Source organism: Ursus maritimus, unplaced genomic scaffold (genome assembly GCF_017311325.1).
Source record: "Ursus maritimus isolate PB19 unplaced genomic scaffold, ASM1731132v1 scaffold_4, whole genome shotgun sequence".
In the NCBI taxonomy this organism is placed as follows: domain Eukaryota; kingdom Metazoa; phylum Chordata; class Mammalia; order Carnivora; family Ursidae; genus Ursus; species Ursus maritimus.
This window is the reverse complement of record NW_024426552.1, coordinates 93,703,071-93,715,344: the sequence shown is the minus strand read 5'-3', so window position 1 is coordinate 93,715,344 and position 12,274 is coordinate 93,703,071. Positions and strand designations below refer to the sequence as shown.

The following is a 12,274-nucleotide window of genomic DNA, read 5'->3' as shown; positions in this document are numbered from 1 at the left end:
ATTTATATAAAAAATAAATTGTATTAAAATCACCAATTCCATTTGTTTTACCAGCTATGCATTTAAAAAAAAATCAATTCAGTAAAATACCCATAAATTATGAGATTTCATCGAACTGTCTATTGGCTTTTTTTTTGTTTCTTTCCATATATTTCCTGTTTGTATCTAATAGGACAATTTCCTTTTATATTGCCAATGATAGTAATTCTTTAAAAATCTATTTCTAAAAATAAAGAAAAAAGTTTAAAAATAAATTGCATTATCGCAAAGAAATTTATGTTGCCAAACAGAAATTTAGTTTAACATTTAAAATCTTTATAAAAGATAAGCAAATCCTGATTTTCCCTTTATTTTATCATAATTGAAAAATGAAATCACTTGACATGACCACTTGATACATAATTTCCTTAAAACTTCTCTATGGTGAAACAAAGCTCTATTTAAAGAGTGTATATAACATTTATAACACTCATGACAATTTCAAACCAACTAGCATTAGTATAGCTTCAAAGTACTATCAGTTGTGGCTATTTTTGGAAAAAAGGTACAAAGCTTATTATGGCCCAGCATACTAGAAAAACTTAATTTTACATTGTCATAGAGTTCAAGAAGTGACATTATAGTGTGAAGACACTATAAATTGCCATTTCTTTCTCGTAAGTCTCTTAAAACAGGCTGCAAAAATATTCAGTACCTCATATATATTAACTAACAAAAATATTTCCATTGACTACCTTTTGCCCAGAGTGATTAAGGACCAAAAAATAGAATTCTTGTTGCTTTATTATCTGATAAACTGCTAGTAAGCTCCCGTTAGAAGTTCTTTAGACATTACACCAAGTCATCTTGGTCTTCTGATCATATATATATATATCCATATATATATATATACATATATATATATGTATTTTTTCAAGTAAAGAAATGTTTAACAGATGTAAACTATTTATTGAATATTTGCCACCAAATATTGTTAAATACATTATCTTGCAGCATATCGCTTTCAAGTTAAAATGTCAAACAAACACCAATATTTACAATTCTTTTAAGGAATGTTATATAATGACACATTAAGGCGTAAATTCTTTTGGCTTATAATTCTTAAAAGAATGATAATAGCAAAAGTGATGCAAAATCTTCAGTGTGAGATTATGATTAAGCTACATTTTACAAAAATATGGTGTAAGATGGCAATAATCCCATTCAACATCCTGGATTAGATCCCTTCAGGAGGGACTGATAATTTATACAGTCAAACTTTAAAATTTACAGATAAAGGCAGTCCAATACTGCCACTGAGAAGTACATCTCTTAACATATACAACTTTCAGGCCACAGTTTTGAAGGTCTGAAGTATCAAGTTGGTTTGATGAATTAGTCGGTTGGCACTTATGAACACATTTATTGCCCTGTTAAAAAAAAAAAAAAGCATTAATTTTATCCAAAAAATTCATCCTTTAAAAATATTATACTTGATGTCATCTACTAACAGTAGCAAGGAAATCATTTTAGGAAAAAAAAAAAAGGGAAAGTTAGTACTGAGGACCATATGTTTTATACTAGCTTGGAACTGAATGGGCCTGCATCATTTGAAACTATCTAGGAATTACTGCCCCCTAGTGGTTCCGACTGGCAATAAGGTGCTGGTGGGCTGCTAATGATAGGTGGCGCCTCAACAACCAGATTTCGCGAGGTTGAACAAATAACTGGCCAAGAGGATTCAAATGCAGTCTCCAGCTCTGGTTTCATATAAGTTACCAAAGTAATATCTGTTCCAGTATTACACTCAGCCCTAAAGTCTCTACATCAATGGATATAATAAATACTTAAGAAAAAGTTAAATACTTCTCATTTGATTTATCCCAATCTCTCTTACTTCTTTCAAAAACAAACAAAAAACAAAACTAAAAACTACTGAGAATTCTAAACTACTTTTAGAATAAATCTACTTTTAAAACAAAATAACCATGTGGTTTCAATATTTAAGAGCTAATGATATATAAAAATATGTTCTTAAAAAATTCCTTTCTGCTGCACACATTTATCCTATCAGCCCATCTTCATGTGACTGGAAGAACTGATGCCCTAGTCCCAACTGTGTGGTCTTATCAGTTTCTCAGTATCATAGCTAAAACTTGTATCTTCATCCTAGACATTTCTCAAAAACGAGGGACCAGAGAGAATTAGTCGCATGAATGCAAATTCATCCCCCTATTGGAGGATGGCTCAAAGAACAGGCTCTATTAACAGTTTTCAGTTTCAAGAAAACAGGTACAAAACTAAAACCAAAAATAATGCCACATTATTCATATACAAATAATTATAAAGAAGCTACTGAATGGAGAAAAAGTCATAGCAGGGAGCCTGAATAATCTATATGCAGAGTACATAACTTCAGATTAATGAAAATTAGGCTCTAAAGGAATTTCTACCTTTTGATGTACTTATTCCATGATAGTTCTTAATTAAAATCAGAAATAATGATCCCATCATGTAAATTATTCTTTTGATGTGTTTTGGTTATTTTGGCTTAGCAGTGGAGACCAAGAAAAAACAGATGTAAGTTTATTTTCAGAACACACCTGCAAGCTTATTAAACTAAGTCATCAAGGAGCATCTCCCCTAGACTATCTGAAGAGTAACAAAACCATTAATAAAATGTAGCTCAATATCTTTAACTCATAATATAAATGTAAGATTTCAACCTATTTGAACTGTTAAAAATAACTGAAAATTAACAGACAATTCTAATGTATTTTTATTATTTTTAAATATTATTATAATATTATAATGTTTGACATGGATACAGGGATCTTTAAACTTCAATGGTAGGATAAAATGTTATAGGTCCCTGCCAATTATATATGAAATAATTACTATTTAGATTGTTTTTCTGACTTTAAGCACTGTCAGAAAATGGTCTTGTCCACAAAATTTCTAGTATTCTACTTGAGATACAAAGAACTCTCTACAAGGTACAATGCTACAGGAGACATGGCCTCTCCATCAGCTTGTACTTTATATGTACTTATGTAAACTGTGTACGTAAAAACACATAAAGTTTTCTGGTTTTCTTGAGTGTTCTATAGGTAACTGTATGTAAACTTAAAAACAACATCCAATTTACCTTTTCAGTATGCTACTTATCTTACAGAACAACAGTGAAAGCCTTCCTCCTTCCAAAGAGTGGGTCACAAACTTTGTAGTACTTTTAAATCACCTGGAATACTTTTTATAAAAGACTTAAACCCTGGTCCCACTCCAAGCTACCAGTATCAGAACCTCTGAAGTTGGGACCAAGGCACTGGAATTTTAAAACACTGAACCAAAGTGATTCTAATGTGCAAATGGGATTGAGAATCACAGCTTTAACTTTAGTTCTCAACAGACCTGGCTAAATATAAGTATTATCTGGAAACTTCTTAGAAATGCAAATTCTTTGGGCACCTGGGTGGCTCAGCCAGTTGAATATCTGACTCTTGATTTTACCTCAGGTCATTATCTCAGGGTCCTGAGATCTAGCCCCGAGTTGAGCTCCACAGGCAGAATGCATGAGAGTTTTTCTCTCTGCCCCTCCCCCAGTTCACGTGCTCTCCCCCCCCAAATTAAAAAAAAAACAAAAAAACAAGAAAACAAAAAGAGAAATGCAAATTCTTGGGCCCACCCTAGACCTACAGAATGGAGGGGGGGGGGCTCCAAAAGCAATTATATGTACATGTGTAAAATGTCTATTTTGTTCTTTAATAAGCCCTCCAGGTGATTCTGATGCTCCTTAAGTTTGAGAACCACAGCTTCAGCGGCTGGTAAAGTAGGCCAGTAAGCCAAATCTCACTTCCCAGGTTTCTGTACAGCCTGTAGGCTAAGAATACTTTTATATATTTAAATGACAAAAAAAAGGAATATTATTTACATGAAAATCAAATAAAATTCAATTTCAGTGTCTATAAAAAAAGTTTTATTAGAACATGGCCATAATGTCACTTGTTTCCATACTACGACTGCTTTTGCACCACAACAGCAGAGTAAAGTAGGCAGTTCCGACAAGCCCACCAAATCAAAGTATTTGCCATGAGGCCTATATCAGAAAAAGTCTGCCAACCTCTGCTCTAGACTAGTTATGGCTAGATTATCAATCAACAGTCTATCTTAGTTACTAGTTAACTCAAGTAAGAACAATATAGTAAAAGGGTTTAATTTATATGGTTTTAGTATTATACAAAACCACATAATTTAATTAAAAAAGGATGATAAATGACAATACTTACTTGCCATCTTTAAAATAGGTTTTCAGAGTATCACTGAAGCTTTTGGAGTACTTTACAAATTCTTTCTTTTGGTGTTCAAGTGCCTACAGACATCAAAAAGAGTAAGAAAAAAATATTAAATAAGAAAAGAGAAATAACAAAAACCAAAATCAAAGACAAGAGATTACACAGAATAGGATGGACTTTATATTACAAATTAGAATTTTTAGAAATATTTACTTAAACGTATTTTAATTCAAGGACAAAACCAGTGGTTAAGATACAAAGCTATTTTGAATAATCAAGCCATCTTAATAAACAACTAAGGATAAATCAACATCTAGGGTGGCAGCTTATATAAGGCTTCTACTAAACTTACCCTGCGGTTCTGGTATTGATACTTCTTGAAGACATTATTCACTGTATCAAGAAGTTCTTTTATTGCACTAGCTATATCCCTGTTGGATAAGAAAAAAAGAATCTTCTTAAAATCAGTTATATTTAGAAGAGGGGTGTATATATACATTTTTTTTTCTTTTTTTTTTTTTTTTAAGGATTACTAATCACACCGTTAATTACCACACTAGCACTGCACCAAGCCCAAACATCTGACTAGTTGGCTGGATGGAGTTTTTTAGCCTGTACCCTTCTGTGATCCTGACTTCTCTTGCACTGCTGACCAAACGTTCTACAACTAACTTCAGCCTTCCCAAATCAGTAACATTTCATTCAGCATTACTTACTCAAATTTGTAAGAATTACCTCTGCTTATCTTTTCTAGCTATGATTTTTCCTTTCTTTGATGTAGCTGAATTCAAGCTACTATATTCTCTACTTTTGCTATCTCATGAACAATTATATAAAATTTTACTATTACACGTAACTCACTTCTGTATTTATCAGCACTTCAATAGTTTTGATGCCTAATAGTTTTGATGTTTAAAATGAAATATTTCCTTCTCAGACATAGCTCTTCTAAGACACATCTACCTTCTAACAACTGCCTATACTCTTCCAAAAACTTTGTTGTCATTATTTCCTTTGGAAAATATATTTAAATTCCTGAGAGAGACAATATCAGAATATTTTTCTACCTTAACATTTTCAGCAATTATCTTTGGACTATATATGCATCAACACCTTCCCTCCCCCCCAGCTTTTTAAAGATTTTATTTATTTGATAGAGAGAGAACAGGAAAGCACAAGCGGGGGAAGGGGCAGAGGGAGAAGGAGAAGCAGGTTCCCCACTGAGCAGGGAGCCTGATGCTGGGCTTGATCCCAGGACCCTGAGATCATGACCTGAGCAGAAGGCAGTTGTTTAACCAACTGAGCCACCCAAGGCACCCCAACCTTCCTCCCCTTTTAACCAGATAAAGAGAAGAAATCAATAATTCTCATGAATTGACTGTTCTTCCTAGCCATTAACCATTTTTTCCCCTAGACTTTTCTTATCTTTTGTATCTATGCTCTTTTCAATTTTCATCTTCTAACTGCATAGCAATTCTTTTGGTCAAACTGAACTTAAACTTTTGCTGTGCAAATGCAATGCAAGTGTGAAGATATGAATTATTAAGACCTAAATCTAGACTATCCCAAACATCATCTTTTATTACTTCTTAATCACAAATGTCAGATTTTGGTTATTTCATTCCTAAAACATTTCAGCTTTACTAAAGAAAAAACTGAAAAACTCTGTATCCAGATTTCTGTGTGTATATGTGTGTTTCACAGCATATTTCTTTTTCTTTTCTTTTTTTTAAAGATTTTATTTATTTATTTGACAGAGGGAGAGAGGGAACACAAGCAGTGGGAGTGGAAGAGGAAGAAGCAGGCTTCTAGTGGAGGAGCCTGATGCGGGGCTCGATCCCATAACGCTGGGATCACACCCTGAGCCGAAGGCAGATGCTTAACAACTGAGCCACCCAGGCGCCCCTCACAGCATATTTCTAGTAAATAAGTGGGATGTCTAAGAATTACAAATATCCTAAGATATACAGGATTTGGGTATAAAAAGTATTTTAGCCTATTCTGAAATACTAATGACATTTATATTAAATACTTTAATAAATAATTACTTATTACCTCCTGTATGTCCAACATTGGTATTGGGCTGAACATCAAAATATTAGATTAAAATAGGACAATGAATGTTACATAGAAATGGTATTTGTCCACTCATTTTTTTTCTCCTTTGCCTCTAGTTTAGGAACGGCAGTTTTAACTTACATAACTGTTCCCTTCATTTATGGTTTCCAGTAAGTTGACTCCTGTACTGCTGTGATGTGCATAAATTCACCACTGCTTAACAAAATGATGTCATAAGACCATGACACGAGAAAAACTACAATTTCAACAAATAATTATTTGGAAGGTACTTCAAATCCACAATGAGCCCATTTAAAGCAGAATATAATGGAGCAAACTATAGTGATCAAACAGTGAGGTATTTATACATAACTACTTTATAGAATACTTGAATATTCTGCTTTAAAAAAGGGATTATAAAAATGTGCTTTTAGGGCCAACTGACAAGATGAACATATGCTCCATATACAATGATAATGGCTAGATTCCACAAATCAAAAGAGCAGATCAAAAGACCTGCAAAGAAAAAAAAAAAAAAAGGCAAAAAAAAAAAAAAAGGCAAGGGTTTTCTGAATGGTACCCCAGACTTACTAATGAATATTGGGAATCTGTCTGTACTTTAAAAGAAAACTTAAAAAATAAGTCCCCCAGGTGATTTTGTTGATAACCAAATTTGGAAACCCATGTTTGGGAACCTAGAGCCTAGAACTAAGGTTTGATCTATCATTGGCCACAGAGCTTTATAAAGAACTCTATAGAATGACCCAGGCTGCTTATCCCCAGGCCTGGCATTCTCTAAAAACAATGTGTGGCAATTTACATCAAATATTACATCATCTGTATGTACACAGAACAGTATTTTTATTTAAGGCGCTACGGTTTGCACCAGGGAAGCTAAATTATATTAGTAACTAAGGGTTTGTTTCCTACAAGAGAAAATAATCAGCACCAAAAAAATACTCCAGACAATTAAACAGACCAAGAATGGGAGAAAACTTGAGGGTAAAATAACTACAGTGTAATTATAAACAGTCTGGAGTTAAGTGATTCTGTGACAAGGGACATACAGTATGGGTATAATAGAACAGAATTTTAGCAATTTGCAGCTTTTAGTGTGGCAACTTTGGGGAAACATACACTGAAAAGAGAAGACAACAGGCATCAGAGGAAATGCAAACATACATCTTACCAAAAAATTGCCAATAGTAGACTTTATAATCATGTAAGCCAAATTTATATAACATATATTTATGTGAACATTCTAAAGGATGAAAATTCCTATGCTGTGTGTTTAGTTAGGTCTAGACTGGACATCTCTGGAAAAGCTACTCTGAAGCCATCAGGAAAACCAAACTCTGGTGAAATTTAGCGCATGAATATGCAAATACATATTATAAGAGTAAATAGATAAATGCATGGCTTTCTGGTTTATTAAGTCGCAAGTCTCTCTACTAGTCATCCATTAGAAAGTTATGAGACCTAAAAAAAACCCTATAAATTAAATTTATTAAACATTTGCATAAGCTTAAATGTAGTCAAACAGAAACATTCATTAATCAAAAGAACTTTTAAGATCACAGAGAAAAGGGGGAAAGAAAACCCTTATTTCACCCTTATTATGTGCTGCGAGCGCATACCAGGTTCATGTGAGGCCCTTTATGTACATCCTTTCTCTCAATTCTTAAAGTGTTACCCTCATCTTCATAGGCAGAAACTAGAATAACAGAAGCTAAGCAACTTATCCAGGGTCACACAGCTAAATGCAGGAATGGAAATTCAAACCTAGGTCTGCTAACATACACAAAAATACCTGGATATTTGTTAGCTGACAGGAATATTTTTCTACTTAATATAACCTATGAAATTACACATAGTACTTGGAATAGTTAGTATTTGATACATGTTTCTTGAAAAATACTGCTAAAACGAATGAAGAAGATAACTACCTTAAATACGAAAAAGTAAGATATTTTAAAGAAAAAAAAACACACAGTACGTTGTGCCTGAAGGATAAGCCATTTTTTATTCTGGTGCAATTTTATCTACTAATTTATTAAACAATTAACCATGGGGACAATATGTATCAAAATGTGTCAGTATGTATCAGTGATACAAATAATTACACCTTACCTATGTTAATTTATACACGGTCTCATAAATATATATTATCAACAAACTTTCCAGGGTCAATTATACCTCCTAAAATGGTTAAGATATAAATTTTAATTGCCAATACTCTTGATTCACCTGTGTGGAGTACACTCCAGAAAACAGAACTGAGGTATTACTACTGCCCCATAAATGAAAGACAAGCCCCTAATTCAGCTTCTGTCAATGGCTACAGACAAGGCTCTTTGGCTCCTGACCTCAACTTCCTTATGATTAAAATGTGGCTGTTTATACAGTGTTTTCAAACCTATCTGTCTAAAGCCACAATGGGTTCAGCAGAGATGCCTTGCGGACTCCCCCAGAGGGGTAAGACGGTGTCAAAGTAGCAGGGTGAGGGCTCTGGGCCTACCATATTTACCCCAGCTTCACCCCAACACTCTTCTCTCTCTTACCTACTGGCATTCTATATTAAGATATCCTTTATCACACCTCTTCCAGATTAGCTCAGACTTTTTTCAATCACCAAGTTAAACCAGCACTATTCATCTCAGATTGGGAAGCAGCAGAGTAGACCATGGAGTCTGTCTGCATTCGAACCCAGATCTACCAACTTACCAGCTCTGTGACCTTGGAAAAGTTACTTAATTTCTTCACCCATTATTATAGCATTGTTATAGTAAGTTAATATATGTAAAACGCTTAAAAAAGCACCGAGAACGTAATTCTAATAAGTGACTACTATTATTAAGAAGGCATTCATTCAATAAACCTCTCTTTCAATGACCTGAGGCAAAAATTTGCTGAAAATATTATTTTAAAATGTCAGATCGTCACAGAGAGGTAGCACAGATCATAAACAAATGTACAATCATCAAAACAAATTAAAATCTTATTCAATTATTTGAAAATTCTAAAAATAAGCTGTTTAAGCAACTGTGTGCTTCTGATAACTGGCAATTTATCCTTTTATGAGCTAAGCATGTTTACTTTATATTAGACTAAAAATAAAAATCCATAAACAGTTGACTATCTTCTTTTTTCACATATTAAAAATAATTAAAGGAAGCTGAGGCTTTCCTAGCAAGGTAAAATATTTACCTTGGGATTTGTTCCCTGTGACATGAATTTTAGCTAGGCAATGAAAAGTCTTTTTCATACTTTCAGGTTCTCAATTAGAAGACCTAAAAGAGGAGGGTCCCTCCTTAACAGCTGGGTTGTGTACCCATCACAAACTGTTACTTTCTACAATGGGATACTCTGCCCCCTATACCACTCAAAACAGGTGCCCAAACTAGCTAAAATAGCATTTTACAATGTGAATTACAAAAAATGCTGTTTCCAAGAGATGAAATCCAAGGTGAATTTACTAAAAGTGAACCTCTTTCCATTCTTTAAAGATACCAAGTATGATGATGCAGCCTCTTTCAGAAAACAACAACAAAACCTATGCTAAATCTTTCCTTTTCAGCAATTTCTACTTGTGGTTTCACCAAAAGGTTGTATTGACAGTGCCGCTCTAATTATTCTAAATTTTCTTCATATTATATCCAGTCAGGCTGAAGAAAATTGAAACTCTTTACTCACCCAAAAATTGTTTGGATTTTCCCCTCACTTTCCCACCCTCTCAACCCCTGAGGAGAGTGCCCCTGGTTTGAGAACCACTGCTCAAGGATGACCTTTTTTGCTGCTGCTCACCAGTCAGCCCCTGGCCCCCTGTGTATTCTCGGGCTTATTTAACCTGTATCCCAAAGGTAAGAATTTGGAGGTTTACAATTTAGCCAATATTTAAAAATGCTATTCAAGCCTGAGAGTACATTACTCATTCTAATGACTTATGCTATTTTTGAAACAAAAACAATACTACTGATATCCTTTGTTACCAATACAATAATTTATCTAATTTCTCTATTTACTTTAATCTGACATTTACATTTTTGCATTATTTTTGTAGTCTACACTACATTCCAATTTATGTACATTTCATTCAATTTTCATATTAACATTCTAAAAAATGTTATCATACTCTAAAGCCAAATACCACAGCTTAGAAGTTAATAATCAAAATGCAGCATTTAAAAATTTCAAGTCTGATTTCAAATTAAGATTTCAAATTAATATTAATATCATACCAAAATAAAACACCTAGAATGAGTGGTTCCTTTGAAGTACTTTCAAGAAAAGAAGAACCAAAGCCAAAAGTTGCTTACTTGATTGTCTGCAGAAACCTCACTCTGTCATTGATCTCATCTGGGATCTTACTGAGAATTTGTTTAAGTGCTCGTGCCTTTTCATTTAGGTCCTGGAATTCTGGCTCTGGTCGTTCAATCATATACTCTGATAAAATAAATACATAATAAAAACCATCATGCAACTCCCTGTCAAATTAAGTCTATGAATTCCCAATATTGGTTAAAGATGTGGCGGGAGAAGAGAAAGGGAAAGGAAAGGAAAGACAAGGTTGCAAGGCAGAATTCATTAAAGTTCAACTTAGTTCAGAAATAATGTTATGGCTCTCCCCAAGTATCGGAAGATGAAAAACTAAACATTCTCAATTTGGGATAAATGGACACTCCATGAAATCTTAAAACAAACTAATAAAAGATAGGCTCAATCAAATTTATCAGGTTTCTGAAGCTGTATTTCATAAGGAAACCTTGATGTAATGACATTCATAACAAATATAACAACAATATATATCTGTCAAGGGGGAAGAGGAGTTTAATAAAAACCTCTACACTGAATATGAAATGGGCTCATGGTATCAAAACCCAAACAACCTCTAATATCGTTAGCACATTCTTGAAATCTCAAATCAAAACACAAAATAATTACATAGATTTTTTCCCCGTTATCACCACAATAATAACAGTAAGAAAGGGGAGGAGTAAGGCAGGGGCAGAAGAACTATTTGTCAAATAACGACTTGGAGGAAGTGCTTTTCAACAACTGTGAGAAAATTAAACAAGGCTCTGACTACCTTCTACATCATCAGCTGCCATTCGAAGAAGGGACTCTGTAAAGTTAACTTCTACACTTTTTTTCTCTAAAATTTTCATAATGATGTCTTGTGTGAGTCCTGGATTTTCTTTTTCAGCCTATAAAGAAGAGAAAGCTAGTTTTAAGATACAGAAGCTCAATCAGCACTTTTTTTTTTTTTTGGCTCTTTCAGCCATTTCTTTTTATTTACAGTTTGTGTTCAATGCAAATCAATTCCATAACATGAGAAGTTACTATGAATCAAGGCATAAATACACAAACACAATATACAATCCAAAACAGATGTATAGCATTCAGGTATGAAACAAAATGCAATGTTCATTCACACACAGTAGCAAGAGATCTGTTGGATATGGTTGTTCTTGGGTAGGTTCCTAAAGATGGGAAAAAATGACTTTGGTTATCAAGACTACTGTGGCCATATTAGATACTGGAACATCTAAGCACCAGTGTGTGACCATGTGAACAAAAGACCTTAAGAGTATCTATTTTTAAAAAGCTTTCTGTGCATTGAGGCAGTTGTAAAAAGATTTACTTTTCAGAATCAAGTCCACTTTAGGCTTAGGACCAGGTTCTAACTATCTAAAAATATTGACTAACAGAAGTGTTCCAAATGTGGCTATTCTGATTCAGAGTTTAAAAAAAAAAAAGGTATTTACAAAAAGAGTATAAAAGTTTTTCCGAATGTAATGTAAGCTTCCAGTCTTCACTTCCCAAATACTTGAGTTACAATTTCAGCTCCTGCATGTATTTTGCCTTTTTAATTTCAAGATTTGTCAATTTTACCTTCAAAACAGATCATTTTTTAAATTATAAAAAGTATTCAACATATGCAGAAA

General features: G+C 33.6%; 1 protein-coding gene across 4 annotated transcripts in view; it reads right to left on the bottom strand.

Moving 5' to 3' along the window:
• Window positions 1-927: 927 nt before the first annotated feature.
• Window positions 928-12,274, bottom strand: part of PDCD10 (programmed cell death 10) — a 43,687-nt gene continuing 32,340 nt past the window's right edge. For all 4 annotated transcript variants that reach the window (XM_008710315.2, XM_008710316.2, XM_008710317.2 and 1 more), the window contains 5 exons: window positions 11,416-11,533; window positions 10,646-10,772; window positions 4,624-4,702; window positions 4,266-4,348; window positions 928-1,409 (listed from right to left, as the gene is read on the bottom strand). In XM_008710315.2, coding sequence (XP_008708537.1) covers window positions 1,328-1,409; window positions 4,266-4,348; window positions 4,624-4,702; window positions 10,646-10,772; window positions 11,416-11,533 — 489 coding nt within the window. In that variant the 3' untranslated portion in view covers window positions 928-1,327. The remainder of the gene's footprint in view (window positions 1,410-4,265; window positions 4,349-4,623; window positions 4,703-10,645; window positions 10,773-11,415; window positions 11,534-12,274) is intronic.